The sequence below is a fragment of the Chlamydotis macqueenii genome, chromosome 5 (assembly GCF_036417535.1).
Source record: "Chlamydotis macqueenii isolate bChlMac1 chromosome 5, bChlMac1.mat, whole genome shotgun sequence".
NCBI lineage: Eukaryota > Metazoa > Chordata > Aves > Otidiformes > Otididae > Chlamydotis > Chlamydotis macqueenii.
In genome coordinates, this window is record NC_141560.1 from 42,135,765 (window position 1) to 42,153,071 (window position 17,307).

The following is a 17,307-nucleotide window of genomic DNA, read 5'->3' on the forward strand; positions in this document are numbered from 1 at the left end:
ATTTCCCCATTGTTTTTCATAAGGCAAGCCAAGAAAGGCAAGCCTTTCATAAGGCTGGCCAAACAAGAATTCACATTCTTTTTAGGGTTTCATCCCATGATTGAGGATACCTTACTTAGCAGACCAGTGTCAGTGTCTCTCATACAATGCAGAATCAGCTTTTCAAACATTAATGTCCCTACATGTTTGAACATAGAGGCAGGGCTGGTGTTTGACAGTTGGTCTGTGGAGACCACAGGTCTATCATCAGTACAGCATGTGTCTGCTGCAGCATGATGCTGTTCTGTTCTAAAGTTATTCTTTCCTTGGAATTCCATGAAGACTGATGGCTGTCTTTAGTACTATAATAAAAGATGGAAGGATACAGCATTCTTATGCTATGAAACATTTAACAGCATTTTATTGTCATATATATTAAAATGAAAATCATTTTAGCACTTCAAAATCAGACCAGATGTTGCTGAAAAACTAAAAGCAGGGGTTTGAAAAAGTTGAACATATGTTCAAGTTTTTAGAGTTTTTTTCTTTTTCTAGGTCCTTCTCTATGTTTTCATGATATTACTGTTCATATTAGTTCCGTTGAGAATATCTTAGCTGATATCAATGGCATGTATATGCATTTTTGTGTCAACTACAATTCATGTGAATAGGATTCCTGTCTCCTCTGACATGATTTCACATTTTTATATTCATAACCCATATGGTTGAGGTCTGAAAGCAACTTATTTTGCATCTTTCTGTCTTTGAACACCTTTGTTGTAGTTCAGCCCCCGCTTGGGACCAGACTACGCAGTCTCTTTCTCACTCCCCCCACCCTCCTAGAGAATAGAGGGAGATTATATAAGGAAAAACAGCTTGGGGTTTGAGATAAGGACAGGGAGAAATCCTTAAAGTTACTGTTACGTGCAAAACAGACTCGACTTGGGGAAAACTATTCATTTATTACTACAAACAACAGACAGAGAACAAGATAACCTCCCCCCACCCCTCCCTCTTCCCAGGCTTAACATTATCTCTACTACCTTCTCCCCCACCCCCGAGCGGCACAGGGGGGAAGAGGGAATGGGGGTTGCAGTCAGTTCATCACACGTTGTTTTACGCCACTGCTTCATGGTCGGGGGAAGAACTCCTCACATTCCTCCCCTGCTCCACCATGGGGTCCCACCCATGGGCCACAGTTCTTTGTGAAACTGCTCTGGCGTGGGTCATCTCTTCCACGGAGTACAGTCTCTCCAGAACAGCTGCCCCACCAGGCCCTCCACGGGCCACAGCCGCCTTCAGGCATCCACCTCCCCCGATGTGGGGTCCCTCACGGGCTCCAAGTGGATCTCTGCTCCTCCGTGGACCTCCATGGGCTGCAGGGGGACAACCTGCTCCACCATGGTCGTCACCACAGGCTACAGGGGAATCTTGACCAGGAGCCACATTACTCCTCCCCCTCCTTCTGAACTGACCTTGGTGTCTGCAGCTGTTCCTCTCACAAGAAAAGTTCTTCATAACAGGCTGGCAGACGCCTCTCAGAATCTCTTCACATCACACATCTCATCTCCTCTCCACTTCTTGCAGCCGGGCCAGGCCGAGTTGGGCCCAGTTGGCCTCTTGGCGAGAGACCAGAGGGTGAGGCCTGCAAGGCCCATGAGGCCTGTGCCTCCCCCTCTGTGCCTCTGACCCCGCTCAGCTTCTTCACATCTTCTCTTCTCTCCTTTTTTTTCTGTTTTCCCCTTCTTAAAGACGTTATCGCAGAGGCGTTATCACGGAACATTCTGCTGCCAATCAGCTGGGCCTTGGCCAGCAGCGGGTCCGCCCTAGGCCTGGCCGAGTCCACTGAACAAAGGGGAGCAACTTCTAGCAGTTTCCTACAGAAGCTGCCACCTTAGGCCCCCCCCATACCAAACAAAACCACAACAACCTTTTGAAAACAAATATGTTTCTTTTGATCGACTCATTTATGATTCTCAGAAAAGAGGAGACCAGAAACAATCTTCAATAAAGATTACTGCATGATTAGTTTGGGACTTGTTTATTTTCACATGGACAGGTTAAGTAAATAAAAAAGCCATTGTTGGTATGAGTTGTTCCAAAAACAAGTCAGAAGATACTGAATATTTAATTATCAGAAGCACTACAATGAATAATAATTTTGGTAAATTTGTTTTACTTTGAACAACAAAAATTTGATCCAGAAGAACACCTCCATTTAAAACCAGCTAATCTCCGCACGCTGGATTTAATATTCACACTGGTGAAGTAGAAAATAATTTCTATGGCTTTTTATATCTTTTGCGATTTTGGTCTTTTTTTTTTTCCAGCACAACCAAACTTTACATCAGGACTCTAAGATTTGATCTGAATAAAAATGTGTATGTATTGGTGTTCTAATGATGATCAAATGTCACAGTTACCAATGAAAGTTTTTATAGATATGTGACAAAGGGATCTCTGGGATAGAGCAGTGCAGATGGATTAATAAGAAGGGTATTGGAGAGAGTATGTATTACCAGATATCAGATGCAAGAAAGTTATCTGATTCCTTTGAAAATCCATACTTCATGCCTGGCAGTAAGAATGAAATCTGTTCTCTGCATGTGTTCAGTGATGCAGAGGTTTCATTATCATTAGTTTCAGATGGGGCATTGTTCTTGCATGGTGAAGGTGAGAGCACTTATGCACGTCCTCTGGAAAAATTGCTGATAAGTCCATGTCATATATTGTATAGCTAACATATTTTACAGCTGAACTCTTCTAGTCATAGAATCAGAGAATGGTTTGCGTCAGAAGGGACCTTTAGAGATCATCTAGTCCAATTCCCCCGCCATAGGCTGGGACATCTTTCACTAGATCAGGTTGCTCAAAGCCCCATCCAGCATGAATGCTTTAAAGGTGTAGTTGTTGGCAGGCAGCTAGATGTACTGTTACTGCAACACGGGCACTACTGGAATATATGGTGTCTCTTTAGAGGTTATATGCTGGAGTGGATAAAAAATAGTAAAGAACACATTAGTAAGTATTTTATTGTAGTTATGTTTCTGCGAATTGGGAGGGCTATTTTGAAACATCATCAGGTCAGTAGTGCACCGGCACACTGTAATGAGGGTGAGTGTAATGTAACAGGGCTTTGTTGGATATATGTTCATGTTTAACAGTAAGGGATCATAGTTTTGTATAAAAATACCAAACTCTTCCCCTGTTCTTTTTGTTTTGTTATAGTTGTTTTCTCCTGTTCTGGATCACATGAAGAAAACTCTTCTTCATCAAATCCTCCTCAGAAGCTCTCCCTGATAAAAAATAGGATGGTGTCATTGCATCAGCCTTCTAAATCAGGTACTACAAGTCCTATTCCTTATGTCCTCCTTATTTCCACTTCAGAGTCTAGGTGCAAGATAGATGCTGGCAGTCACGAGGACCGTTTACCAGAAAGCTGTGCCACTGCCTTTCTGACTGGAAATGGAGCAAGGACTCAGAGAGGCCAGTGTAACCTTAAGGGAATCCCTTACTTCCTTATAAAAAACCCCAAAAAACAAAACACAGGGGAAAAAAGAAAAAAAAAATTAAAAGAGGGAAAAAAAAGAAAATAAAAAGGATAATCTCCATCAGCACAGTGAAATGCACCAGATTTGAGACTGGAGTTCTTGAAGTAAAAGCTAATTAGTGGAGCTGCTTTCCAGCAACTATAAAACAAACTACCTCTCTTGATACCAAGTGAAGGGAGTGGGGGATTGCAACTGGATTTTTTTTTTCTAGGCATTGTAAAAGCCTAGTGAGCTGGGCAAAATGTTTGTGAGATAGGTAGGATGAATTTGATCTTAGTGTGGTGCCAGGATAGGTGTAACAAATGCTATACTTCATAAATGCCTAAGAGAAATGAACCAGTTGCTGTCTGTGGTGTAGAAACTTGGAAGTTGAAGTGATGCCTTTTCATTTAGTGAAATAATCACAGAATGGTTTTTCTGATGCAGCCCAGAAGGCTGTTGGCCTTCTTTGTTGTAAGGGTGCATTCCTGGCTCGTGGACAGTTTGTTGTCCACCAGGACACCAAAGTCCTTCCTTTCAGAGCTGCTTTGCAACCAGTCATCCCCTAGCGTGTGCTGATGACTGGAGTTATTCCTTGCAGGTTGTTGTAGTTCAGCCCTGATTGGGACCAGACTATGCAGTCTCTCTCTCACTCCCCCCACCCTCCAAGAGAATAGGAAGAGATAATATAAGAAAAAGGCTTGAGATTTGAGATAAGGACAGGGAGAAAATCCTTAAAGTTACCATCATGGGCAAAACAGACTCGACTTGGGGAAAACCATTTATTACTACAAACAGCAGGAGAATGAGACAGAGAACAAGATAACCTCCCCCCACCCCTCCCTCTTCCCAGGCTTAACATTATCTCTACTACCTTCTCCCCCACCCCCGAGCGGCACAGGGGGGAAGAGGGAATGGGGGTTGCAGTCAGTTCATCATACGTTGTTTTACGCCACTGCTTCATGGTCGGGGGAAGAACTCCTCACATTCCTCCCCTGCTCCACCATGGGGTCCCTCCCACGGGCCACAGTCCTTCGTGAAACTGCGCCGGCATGGGTCATCTCTTCCATGGGGTGCAGTCCCTCCAGAACAGCTGTCCCAGCGGGCCCTCCACGGGCCACAGCCTCCTTCAGGCATCTGCCTGCCCCAACGTGGGGTCCCTCACGGGCTCCAAGTGGATCTCTGCTCCTCCGTGGACCTCCATGGGCTGCAGGGGGACAACCTGCTCCACCATGGTCATCACCACAGGCTACAGGGGAATCTTGACCAGGAGCCGCATTACTCCTCCCCCTCCTTCTTCACTGACTTTGGCGTCTGCAGCCGTTCCTCTCACAAGAAAAGTTCTTCATAACAGGCTGGCAGACGCCTCTCAGAATCTCTTCACATCTCATCTCCTCTCCACTTCTTGCATCCGGGCTGGGCCGAGTCGGGCCCAGTCGGCTGCCCGGCAGGAGGCCAGAGGGTGAGGCCTGCAAGGCCCACAAGGCTCGTGCCTCCCCCTCTCTGCCCCCCACTCAGCTCCTTCACATCTTCTCTCTTTTTTTTTTTCTCTTTTCCCCTTCTTAAATACATTATCACAGTGGTGTTATCACGGAACATTCTGCTACCAATCGGCTCGGCCTTGGCCAGCAGCAGGTCCGCCCTAGGCCCAGCTGAGTCCCGTGAACAAAGGGGAGCAACTTCTAGCAGTTTCCTACAGAAGCTACCACCTTAGCCCCCCCCTCACTAAACAAAACCAGAACACAGGTGCAGGACTTGACATTTCCTTCTGTTGAACTTCAAGAAGTTCCTACTGGCCCAATCTCCAGCCTTTCCATGCTCCTCTGAATGGCAGCACAGACATCTGGTGTGTCAGCTGCACCTGTCTGTTTTGTGTGTCTGTCAACTTGCTGAGGGTGCATTCTGCCCATTTGGTCCAGGTCATTAATGAAGATGCTAAACAATAAAGAAAGGCCTTTGCATGCTAGGAAGTCCCATATATTCGCCAGAGGAGACAGCAAGGTGACCTAAACTTGGCAGAGAGGAGTTTCATATAGTAACATCTTGTAGGCGATACCTCATTCTTTGAAGTATGAACCTCCGTTCTGACATGCCCTGTGACTGTCCATGAGCTTTCTTCAATTTAGGCTTCTTCAAGGCACTTTTGTAACACCTTAAAATACATTCTTTGCTGATTGTAGTAATATGGATATATTTCTCCCTATATTTTACTTTTTTTCCTTTTCATTTCTGTCACATTTTGTCTTTCTGGGGACCTGCACTTGGAAGTTCTTCAAGTTCATAGGGGCTAAGCAAAGCTGGATATGAAGCATCTGTAAGGTGGTACACAGTAGTGTGAGAAGTTGCAGCCTTCAGTGTTCTCTTATATAGTGACTACATGAGTGTAGCCAGTTCTCTTGCTCTGAGATTTGTGCTAAGCAACAGCTTCTTGTTCATTGATCTTTCCATCATAATGCAATGTATATGGATCTGTTGCCAGAATGCTCAGAGGCCTTTTTTTGCCAGCCTCAACAACAACTCTGATCTATTTCAGACTCTTCTTCCAGGCATTCAGGTCCTCTCCAGACTCAGGTTGTGGCAGATAGGCTTTGTATAGCCTGGAGGGTATGGGAATTAGATGCTTTTGAAGGAGAAAGTTGTATTCACTTGTCTGAGCTGCAAACTGCTTTGTTATGTGAGACGTGTTCTAGGGATTAAGTCTGTATTGGTACAGTCCTTGATACTGCAAGCAGGGGTATTGGTAAGATTTAATGAAATGATTTTGTCATAAATATTAGTTTCAGGTAATCTTCTACTTAAAAAAGGACTTTTTTTTTCTTTCCTGAGCTCTCACTTTGCTTCCTTGCACTGTCATGCTGTTGTGAGAGAAATTACTTTCTGGGTTCTATGGCCAACTAGATTTTTACTTGATAAATATATTACTACTACTGTGGGTACTGAGTTAACCTGTCAAACTTTAATAAATTTGAAACAGCACAGAAAGTCTGGATCAAGACTCTGCTTTGTCTCACACAGCCATGGAGTTTCTGAGCTATTGAGATCCCTAAAGCTGTTTTACTGGATCATCAGACTATAGCCTGAAGCTGTGCACAAACGTCTTTTCCTAGATCCAGCAGAGCCAGGAGACTGGTGGGTGTCCTCCTTCCTATGCCCTGCTGGAAGGTGGCATTGCATACGCACACACACAATTTGACAGTTCACCTGCTTGTGGATTCCATTTAAAAATGATGGGCTGAACAGTACAGTAGACTTTATCTAGGCTGTGTGGATTTGATGAGGTGGGCTGAGGAGCCATTCAGGTGATTGGCCCAGCTGGTAAGCTGAGAGAGGCAGGAACCCACAGTGGCAAGCAGGCCAGTCAGGATGGTGGAGGATGTGTGTTCAGGTGGGAGTTCACAGCCTGCCCCAAGCCACAGTGATGTGCAACTCTGTAACATGTGTATTCCTCTTGCCCCTGCACAGTGGGTGCTGTTTTGTAGAAACGTACTTACAATTAACTTTAAAAATGAAGAAAACTTGACTGCTTTGGCTGTTGCACTCAGAAGATGCTTCCATTTATTCTTTTTCTGAAAGTTTAGTTAAAGTATAGCCAATCTTCTGGAGACTCTTATGTTTTAATTTCTGCCTCACTGGTGTGGCCTATGCAACCCACTGTCTTTGTTATATCCCTGACCTTAATTCTGTTCTTTATACCTGTGTTTTCTCCTCCCCAGGAACAGAGCTACCAAAGGGATAACATTGTCATTCATGTTTGCAAGGTCTGCATACCCTCTGAATGTCAGGATCCCAAATATGAATGTTTAGTCTGTTATTATTTCTCATATGGCCTGGGGGTCCTCCAGTTATTGCTGTAATATTATTGTTACTACTGAAAATAAATATTGTGCAAGTCAATATCAGCTGTAGACCCTGTCAAGGGTTCTTTCTGTTGCTGAGAGAGGGTTGACCTTAGAGTTTCATTTGTTCCTCTCTGCCAAAATGCTATATCCATACAGTTTCAATATCCTTGTTGCACTAGGTATTATTCTCATTCAGGATTTTATGTACATGTGGGCTAGACCTTGCACTGCTGTAAATCCACTGATGATACCAGTGGGAGGATGCTGATTTACACCTGCCAAGAATTTGCAGGGTTGTTTTTCTTTCCTGCACCCACCCTTGGAGAGACTCCATTGTTATTGCACAAGACAAACTTTCTTTTTTCACTTCAACTCTTCCATTCTCGGGAGAGATAGCCCCCATACACTGTAGATCTGCTCATTCGTGTGCCCACATCACCCCTGCCGCTTGAACTGGAGAAGGCCTCAATGAAAAACCTTTGATTTCTCATAACAGAAATCTCTTGTATCATCGGCTCAAGCTGTTCATGGGTGACGTCTACAGATAACTTTGGAAAACCAGACTGGGTGTTATCTTCAGTTGGTGTCCTGGTGTCCCAGGAGAGGCAGCAACTGCTTCTGGAAAACAGTTCATCCCGTGGAGATGTTGAAGGTAGGCACAGTTACAGTTCCCCACAAATGGGCATCTCTCTTCTCCCAGCACCAGTAGCAGCTGTGGGTGGCAGCAAGAGGAGCCAGCAGACTGAGGCCTCATGCACGTGTCACTAAAAATACTGCCATACGCTGGTTGTGCTGCACAACTCGTAAGTGCACTGTCAGTGCCCAAGAGTCACTAAGAGCCATATAATGTATGTGTACTGCCTGACTTGTGTATGTGTGTACCCTATATACAGCCAGCCCCGTTATATACTACTTTTGTATTTCCCTGTTTTAGGATAAGCTACTTTCGCTTACAGAGACTGAATTTTTCTCAGGAAACTCAATCCTCTATAAGACGGGACTGGCTCTACATGTCTACTGTCTGACTTGCAAAGTCTTTGGCTTTTGTTTTGGTGGACATGTCTTCACTTTGCTTTGCTTGGTTTCTTCTCTTCTCATTCCTTCCATCACTTCTTTACTTATTTCTCTCATTTTTGCTTTATTCTCCTTTCTCTACTTTCTGCTATTTTTGTTATTTTTTGGTTTTGTGCATAGTCCTCTCCTTTCTTCTCATGATTCCTTTCTTCAAACTCCTTATACATTTTCTTCTTATTATCTCTCTTCCATCCACACTGTGTGTCTCTTTTTTTTTTTTTTTTTTTTTTTCTTTCCCTCACAGGGGACATTTTCCTCCTGAACACCAGTAGGCTCCCAGATAGATGTGAGTTCAGCCTGCATAGCCCTATCCTGCCTGGGAGCTTGGACTCTTGCTTTCTGGAACTGGCCATATATTCGCAAGATGCTGTTCCTCTCCTCCAAAGATTCACAGTTGAAATCAGATATGTGGAGACAAACAGAAATATAATAATTTCTCTGAAAGTTGGCCATGAGGAGGATGCCGGGTAAGACAATCAATTTGCAGCTGTTTAGACTTCAAATTACAGGGTAGAGTGGAGTCCCTCCAGGTCACTGTTTGTCAGTGTCTTCTCCCTTCTTGAGATTATTGCTGCTGTTACAGCAGAAAACAAAGGCAGAACAGTTAGGACTGAGGCGTGCAGCTTCCTGATAGGATGTATGTAACAGACCCAGGTTTTCTGTGTCCCTTTTGCAAAGAACACACTTGCTTAGGACTCACTCTTCTTCCCTTACATTTGTAAGGATCAAGAGTGCTAGGACTGTAGCTGTAAAATGCACTCAGTCCAAAGACTGTCTTGGTAACATGACTGATATCGCTAACTATCTGAGAGGTCCTATCATTGTCACAAGGGTCACATTTCTCATTTTGAGGTAGGATTAACTTTACCTCTTTGGTGATTTCTTCCTTTTTGTAATTTCTTCCTTCTGTCTACTAAGTTCAGGAGCATCCTCTTTTGCTTCATGTGTGGAGTTCAGGGAGGGAAAAAACAGAGGCTAGAGCTGAGAAAGTGCAGTAACCCTGTATCTTGTCCTATATTCTCTTATCTTTGATCTTCCCATAGTTTTACTTTTTCATTCCTCTGTGTAGCAGAATGCAGTAAGGAGGAGAAATGGGCAGAGGAAATGATACACAACAGGAAAAGAAAGAGAAGAATCCTTCATCTGAAGGAGAAGGAGAAAAATGTATAATCTGATTTTGCCATTTTCCATGTGCTTGATTTTCATTTGCTGCAGTCTGCCTTGTAAGAACCAAGGTCAGACACACAACAGAGCTTTTTTATTTCCATCACCTGACTGACTCCCTTGGAGAACTTAAGCAACAGATCCCAGTTCTTGTTTTCTTTTAATTCTTTGGCACTCCCCAGACTGCCGTGAAGATCTGCAGCCAAGACTCCTTGTCAGCCAAAGATAGCAGAGTTTGACTAAAAAAAAAAATGTATTTATTTTCTTTCAGATCCCTCTCTCTCCTGCTTTTAGCTATTGCTCACTCCTTTCCTGGCTACTCCTTCCCCTTCTTCTTGCCAATTTCACAAGGAATCTGTTGCATTTTCTGGGAGCAGTTTCTAATGTCCCTTTTTACCTGTAACTGCCCTTGCTGCTTTGAGTATTTGACAAGCCTCTGCAACTGCAGCCACAGCTCGCTCCGTTCCCCTATATAAACTCATAAAATACCCTTTTGATATACCTAGCTGGCCAGACCAGACTTTGATCGCAGTCGCTGCAGCATATCTGGAATGGATCATAGATGTTGTTTAACAGCTTATTTGAGCACTGCAAAACAATTCTACGTGAAATCAAGATTATTATCTCTCTAAAAGTTATGGCATTTACATTTATTAGAATGGAGTTAGCTTTACTGGAAGTTGGCATAGACACTGGTATTTTTCTTAGCGAGTGAAATGAAGCACTGGTAAGCTCAGAGGGTTTAGCATTAAGGTTTTAAAGATGGAAGGTGATTGAGTCCTGGTTTAAATCAAGATAGAAAGGAGGGGAAGGAACAGAGATAAAACAGTTAAGAGCTGTGTTAGGTCAAATTCCCTTCCTTTCCCCCCTCATTACAGGGAAACACTTTAAAATCTCTGCACAATTCCAGAAAAATCTGAGTATGCAGGCAGGACAAAATTTATTTCTAACACAGTGATTGAGCTGCTTCTTACTAGGCAGGTAGTTGGAAATGAACATTCTCTCCATGAGTAAGATTTTAACAACACTGGTTGTTAAGAAGAGAGACCATCCTGAAGCATTCCCACTTTCCAGGAGCTTTCCATAGGAGGGGAGGCAGGAGTTCTTTAAGCCAAACACTGCTGCACAATTTAGAGCAGAACAAGGAGGACAATGAACAAATGACCTTGAGATAGATGCCTATGTGTAGTACATAGTTTAACCATTGACAGTTACTACCAAGGGACTGTCTTGAGATCAAAAAGGCAGAAAAAAAGGCTAAATGGCACTTTTTCAGATAATCAGACACTCCAAAAAATCCCATTTCTGTCCCTTTTATCACCCCTCAATTCCAGAATCAAGCTATACTTCATTGTAAATTCCAGCTGCACCAGACCACTTTGGTGAACTGTCGTCTTTCTGGACCTAGAAGTCTTCTCCTGATGGTGTTTTCTCCTTCAGGATCCAACAGCTATGCAGTTCCCAAAAGCTTAAGTTATATGTCATGCATCAGAGAAAGTTCCTGTCCTGTCCACATCACTAACTACTAGGATTTATCAATAAATTGGTACTATTGAAGCTGCTACTCAGTTTTTCACACGTTACCTTAGTGAAAGACCAAAGAAACAGATGGACCTTCAGACACCCTGTCCTCTGGACAGTTAGGGCAAAGTCACAATATTTTTTGTTATATACCACACCTATAAGGCATAGGTATTCTGAGTTACTGCTGTTAGAGGGAGAACCACTGGGGTAGTGAGGTGTTTGAAATGCTATGTATTTACAAAAAATATATAAAATTGTGCTTAAGCATCAAGAGCTAGTAGCTTTGCTTGCAAGTCCAAGCCTTATTCATCTGGTACTTGGCTCAGAAAGCTGTCTTTACTTTTTCTGGGTTATGGTTATGGTGCTTGTTCAGGTCACATCTAATGTCTTTTCTACTGTTTTGCTTATCCCACCTTTTCCTTCTTTACCACGCAGACCCAGAAACAGTCACAGCTGAAAATTCTCCTGAATCTTGTGTGCTTTTGTTTTGAGTGGTTTCACATGCTTGTGTTTGTTGTTGGCCACGTTTTTTTCAGTGTTGTCAGACAAAACTGTTTCAGTAAGGAGCTAGTTTCTTTCAACTCTAAGTACTCGCACTTCAGTGAAAATAAAAAAGCATCACTTAGGGGAGGGGTAATATTTTCCCTTTCTGTAGTCAATAAGCCAGGTTGATTTTGCTCTGCTTTCTTTCTAGAAATATGAGGCACTGGCCATGATAGTATTGGTAGGCTAAAAACCAAAAAGTTCAAGGCCATGTGCACGCATGGGTTTTCAGTTAGCCAGCCTCACAAAACAATTACTGCTTTGATGTTTTTTTGTGTCTTCCTCCTTTTTTGGGGAGGATGGTGGTGCTAAAATGCCCTGCCAGCTTCTGAGGCACTTAGAGAAACTTATCATCTTTGACACTTCTGTTCTACTAATGTGGTTGTTTTTGTCCACAAAAGTTACTTTACTTCTACTATTGTATATGGTAGCATTGCCGTATAGCTAATCTGAATGTCTAGAAACACCTATGGTTATTTGGATTTTGTAAATTAGGTGTCCAACTACATAGGCCTTTGGAGGCGAGTAGTCTGGTAAGCGTCCTCAGAAAATGCCTAATACATACTGACAACAATGAGCACAGCCATTTTAATTTAAAAATGCAGCTAGAAAAGGAGAGGCTGTACAGCTGTTATATAAGACTATGATTTTTGAACACTAATCTGGGAGCATGGTTTATTTCTCCTCAAGCTTCTGTTGAAATTACACCCCCAAACACAGTGGGTCAAATAAGAACCCTACAACAGGTTGGTGAAGGCATGTGTTCTGCTTTCTGATCTATTTCCTTTTAAGCCCAATAGATAGAACAGGATGTTTGTGAAGACTTGCAGGTAACAAGTTTCTACATAACTGTGTGTAGAAAAGTAACATAAATCTTATAATTTGTATGATCACTGAGTGAGCACAGAAGCATTTAGCATACATACCTTTGTGCAATAACCCATGCAGTGAATCCCCCTAATTCAGAAAAGGTTTTGGCTTTCCTGTTCAGGTTTACTGAATTTTTCACTCTTAATGAAGAAATTGTTGTTCTTGATATTAAAATAGTCTTTCTTAAAATTCATTATTTATTACCTTTGTTGGGTATGGAAAGGCATGGCATAGAAAGGATTGGTAAAGAGAGGGAAGAAGACTTTCTCTCAGCAGAGGAGATTGAGAGGCTAATGAAAATCAAAAGTTGAAAATACAAATCAAAAGTTGAAATTATAGGTTTGCAGGGTGAATCTTGAATTCTCTTGCCATAAGCATCAGGTTGCTTGCAACTCCAAACTTTCTGTCCATGCAAATTTCTGAAAATTATGTCAAACTTTGATAGCCCTTCCATACATACAGATCAATTTTAACATCTCTATTTAGAAGAAAAGTAATATTACCTCATTACTTGAGATCTGGTTTGACATAAAATCAATAGAAAAGGTATTGCCAAGCTTGGCTTATCTGGAAGCCTGCTGCAATGATCCATCTTCTGCTAAATCGACAATGGGCTTCATTCCTAATTCCATTAAGAAAATTAAATTGGCACTGACTAGCCCCTGTTTGGATAGTGGGACCAAGCAAAGAGGGTGTCATTATTTACAGCAATAGAAATCTTGCTGCAGTTGGATCTTGGGGTGGAGGCTTTCCCTGAAGGGGAATACTTTGATGACATGAGACTCTGCACACAGAAGTATTCTGGGCGATGCAAAGCTACTTGTCGTTTTTGCAGTCTCTGGATGCTTGCCGGCTTTTCCTATTGTGTTGTAAATGGAGTCAAATTGCAGTACTAGAGATATTTCGGTGCAGAACTAGAATGTTTTGTGAGACCTTAGGGCTCTGACTCAGAAGAGCTGCCGGTTCACACAAGTAGTGGTTTAAGATAGTGATCTTGCTCTTCTACTGGATGCCACAGTTGGCAGAACGGACAGTGTGTCTTTCTCAACTGTGACTTTTCAGAGGTTGGTTTATTGACTTAGATCACCAGTGCTTTTCATTTATTTTGATATACCAGGCTATAAATGGCAAGTTCCAAAGTATCTGACTCATAAACCATGTAGGATTAAGGTGCAGCAGCTGAACTAGTCATTATTTTAATCTGTGGGGCAGTAATCTCTTTAGTTGTTACCAATAAATATAACACTAGTTGTGAATCTGAGGCTGTGTGCTACAGGTTCCTGCTCTCAGGGGTGTGCTAACCCTGGCGATGTCTTAGCTGGGGCGTGGGTTGTAACTTGGTGGAGGTACTAGAACTGTATCTCAGTGCTTGGAAGCTCTAGTACGCTTAATAGATAAATTCAAATGATTTAAAGACTGTCCTTACCTTCAGTGGCTTGTTGAACCAACTTAATTAAGGCTCATTGATTTTTGTGGCCGACAGGATGCAATGGAGTGATGAACAAAGCTGTGTTGTGTAGCAGAAGTGATTCAGTTCTCGGCTGGTGCTGAACGCTCTTGGATGTTGTGCCACAGTGTGGCAGAGGGAGATAGATTTATAAGTGTATTTATAAGATATATTTATAAGTGCTGGACATTCCTCAAGCTGCAGTGTGATACAAAATGAAGGCAAAGCAGTTATGCTCCTCTGTAGAGATAGTGTAGTTGTGGTTCAGGGCTGAAGATTTCTGAAGCTGAATTAAATTATCTTGAACTATTGAATATGATATGATGGGACAGGAAACAGGAGAAATAGGGGCATCTTGATAACAGAAGCTCAACTTCAGATGAGTTTAGAGTATCTGTATATATTTATGTGTGTGTACAATGGTGAAAGTGGAGGATGGGAGGTTGTCATACAAGGGATAGTAAGAAACTCTCATCAGGAAAAGGTATACAGTTTGCCTGTGGAGGAAAGAATGAGTTGGGTAACTAATCAGTGGCAAGCAAAAGCGGAGAGTGACAAGCAGTTAAGGTTGCTCTGGGTTTTTTGTAAGTTGCAAATCACAATGTCTGTGATTTCCATATTGTGTCCAGTAGAAATGTGTTTGTTGTCCAGAAGTTGCCTTCTAATATGTTTCTGGTGCAGGACAAGGGCTAGATGATCACTTCATGGCAGCTGAAGGCATTTCGCAAATGAAAAATTCATACTAGGAGCAGAGCCTGAGCAACACATCTTAACACTGTGGTCTGGCCTCCTTATCATCCCACTTAGTCACTCATCCAGAATGCCCCCAGCAACATCAGTAACATATAGAGTATGAGTAAATTTATCTCTGTCTGGTACTCTTTTCAGAAGAGAGCTTAGAGCAAGGATTCCTTTGTCACGGTCCTTGCTACAACTCATTCACCAAATAATAACATACAGTTTTAATTATATTTTATTGTCTTATTATCATGAGGTAGAAGGACAGGGTTTTTTTTTTAAATAAAAATAAAATAAAAAGATTTTAAAGAATCTTACTGAATTTTTTTTGAATGACACCTGGATACCCTGACTTCCATCAGGCTGGTTGGAGTGAGGTACTTTGAATATTTCCATTTGGTATCTCTCTCTAGCTGTTGATGCCTAACAACCATCTTTAAAATTAGAGTGCATGGGACCATCTGTCTTTCTCTGAACTGCCACAAGTGCTGCACAGTTGAGAAACCTTTGCTATCTAGGGGCTATGGCATTTGTTCTGTGGTGAAATGTAAATTGCTGAAGCAATCTGCATTTTCTGGAACACAACTTCTCTTCTTCCCCTTGCTTTGTGGGTGCACTTTAGCTTGTTAAGCTGTGAGACTAGATAGAGAATGCACAGAAGAAGGTTCTTGCACTTCACCAAATAAGAAACGTTCAGGGCCAGACATTTACTTCCAGAACATACAATGTCAGTGTTAGCTTGAGGAGATCCAGAGAGTTGTGCAGCTGCTTGGTTGGTCTGTACTTGCAAGAGCAGACAGAACACAACGATATATGTGGAAGGCATGTATGGGGGTATGTGTCCAAAATGAGCGATAATTTAAGCCCCATTTTAACTTAAGAATTGTTGGGAAGGGTTGGATCTTTTCATCATTAGCAATAGGATCTGCAGCAAAGGTACGGACATGAAGTTGTTAGGCTGAACATCACTTGTTTTGTATTAACATCTGTTTGTTATGTTGGAGTTTAGATTTATCAGTGTATCTCCCCTGTGAATACTATTACTTCTGCCTGGTACAGTGCAGAATCTTTGTTAGAGGCTCCATGGATTCCAGCATGCTGTGTGTATGTTTCATAGCTATTTGTTGTCTTCTAGGATGAAATGGAAATCCCTGATGGCCCAGATTGGCCGAATAGAAAGACCTTTTAAAATCACCTTGCTGTATTCAAACTGTGGAGCACAAGAGGCTGGAGTGCTGGCAGTGGGCTCCTTGCAACTCAGGAACTGCTTTCATGGTATGTTGCAATACAGTCAGGTTTGGAATAACCAAGTGCAGTCAGAAAAGAGAGCTGCCTTCTCACCAAAACTGGTGAGTGTGAGCAGGCAGTCGGTCAGATGGGAGGTAGATGAAAGCTGAGTTTCCTCTGGGGTTTCTGGCAGTGCTTACCTGTCAAAGGTCACATTTGCATGTGTTTTATGTGTGTATACACATGTGCTCTGAAGGCAGGGTAGAAGCTCGGAATTACAGGACTGATTTCAGTGAGCCTCTTGGCTTTTCAGATTTGCTTTACTTGATCTTTATGTGAGAAAACAATAGGGCTTATGCTGCATCCAGCAACAGGGATGGGAAAAAGTCTTTGCCTAGATAATTTTAGCATTTGATATTTTTCTTTCTTAAATAATGAAGAACAAAAGACTACCCTGGGTCACCAAAGCCTTTTCCAAATCTATAAAGAAAAGAAATGCTGATCTACGCTCCGTGGAGTCTGTTTGCTACTGCCAGGCTGAGAACTTCTGTCTAAAATAAAAATAATTGGAATGTAATTATTTTCTCCAAAGCACTGAGTGCTCAGCTCAGAAATCCTGGCTTGTACCTGACACTTACAGTCCTATTGTGAATGTCTTGCAAATGATCCTCGGTAACTGTGCAGAACCTTGTTAATGTCATTTAGGCTTCTTGGAAGTACAAGAGTCTGTCGGCACAGTCAGCCTGCAGGCTGGAGACATCATCATCTTTACTTCCTGGTTTTCGTGCATTACTCTAATGCTATTGCCTCCGTTTTGCCGACACTGTAGAAATAGCTTGGAATGTAAATGTAAAAAGCTTCAAATGTAAAATGAGCATACTGGTTTCACAGAGCTGTTTCATAATATATCATGAGACTGACTTTGATAATATTAAAGATTTAATTTTATTGCAGTCATTAATCTTTTAATTTAACAAACTTTGTATTTTTAATGCAATGGTTTCTTTGACAGTCATGGAGTTTTGAGGGGCTGCATATAGCCTGAAGCGCTATGCTAAATACCCCCAAACAGTCCCTAAATGAGCTGATGTGTGTACCCAGCACAACACAGTGCCATGAAGAAATACTATCTCAGACTGTGTACCTGGATTGCTGCAGAGGTGTCCTTTTCTCTTGCTTCTGGAATTGTTCCCCTAACTTTTGCATTTTTTTTCTGGAGCAGTAACAATCCCAGTGGGACTTCTGTGCAGAGCTCTACTGAAGTGGAGCAGGTTTGGAAAAGACCTCACAAACCTGCAGGTCCATAGCAGACCCGTGCACACACACATCCATATGACAAGCTGTGTGCATTAAGAGTCATGCTTTGGGGAAA

General features: G+C 42.3%; 1 protein-coding gene across 1 annotated transcript in view; it reads left to right on the forward strand.

Moving 5' to 3' along the window:
• Positions 1-17,307, forward strand: part of LTK (leukocyte receptor tyrosine kinase) — a 107,830-nt gene that overhangs the window by 42,589 nt on the left and 47,934 nt on the right. Inside the window, exons 2-5 of the mRNA XM_086749202.1 lie at positions 3,208-3,321; positions 7,845-8,000; positions 8,667-8,889; positions 15,844-15,983. Of these exons, the coding sequence (XP_086605328.1) occupies positions 3,208-3,321; positions 7,845-8,000; positions 8,667-8,889; positions 15,844-15,983 (633 nt within the window). The remainder of the gene's footprint in view (positions 1-3,207; positions 3,322-7,844; positions 8,001-8,666; positions 8,890-15,843; positions 15,984-17,307) is intronic.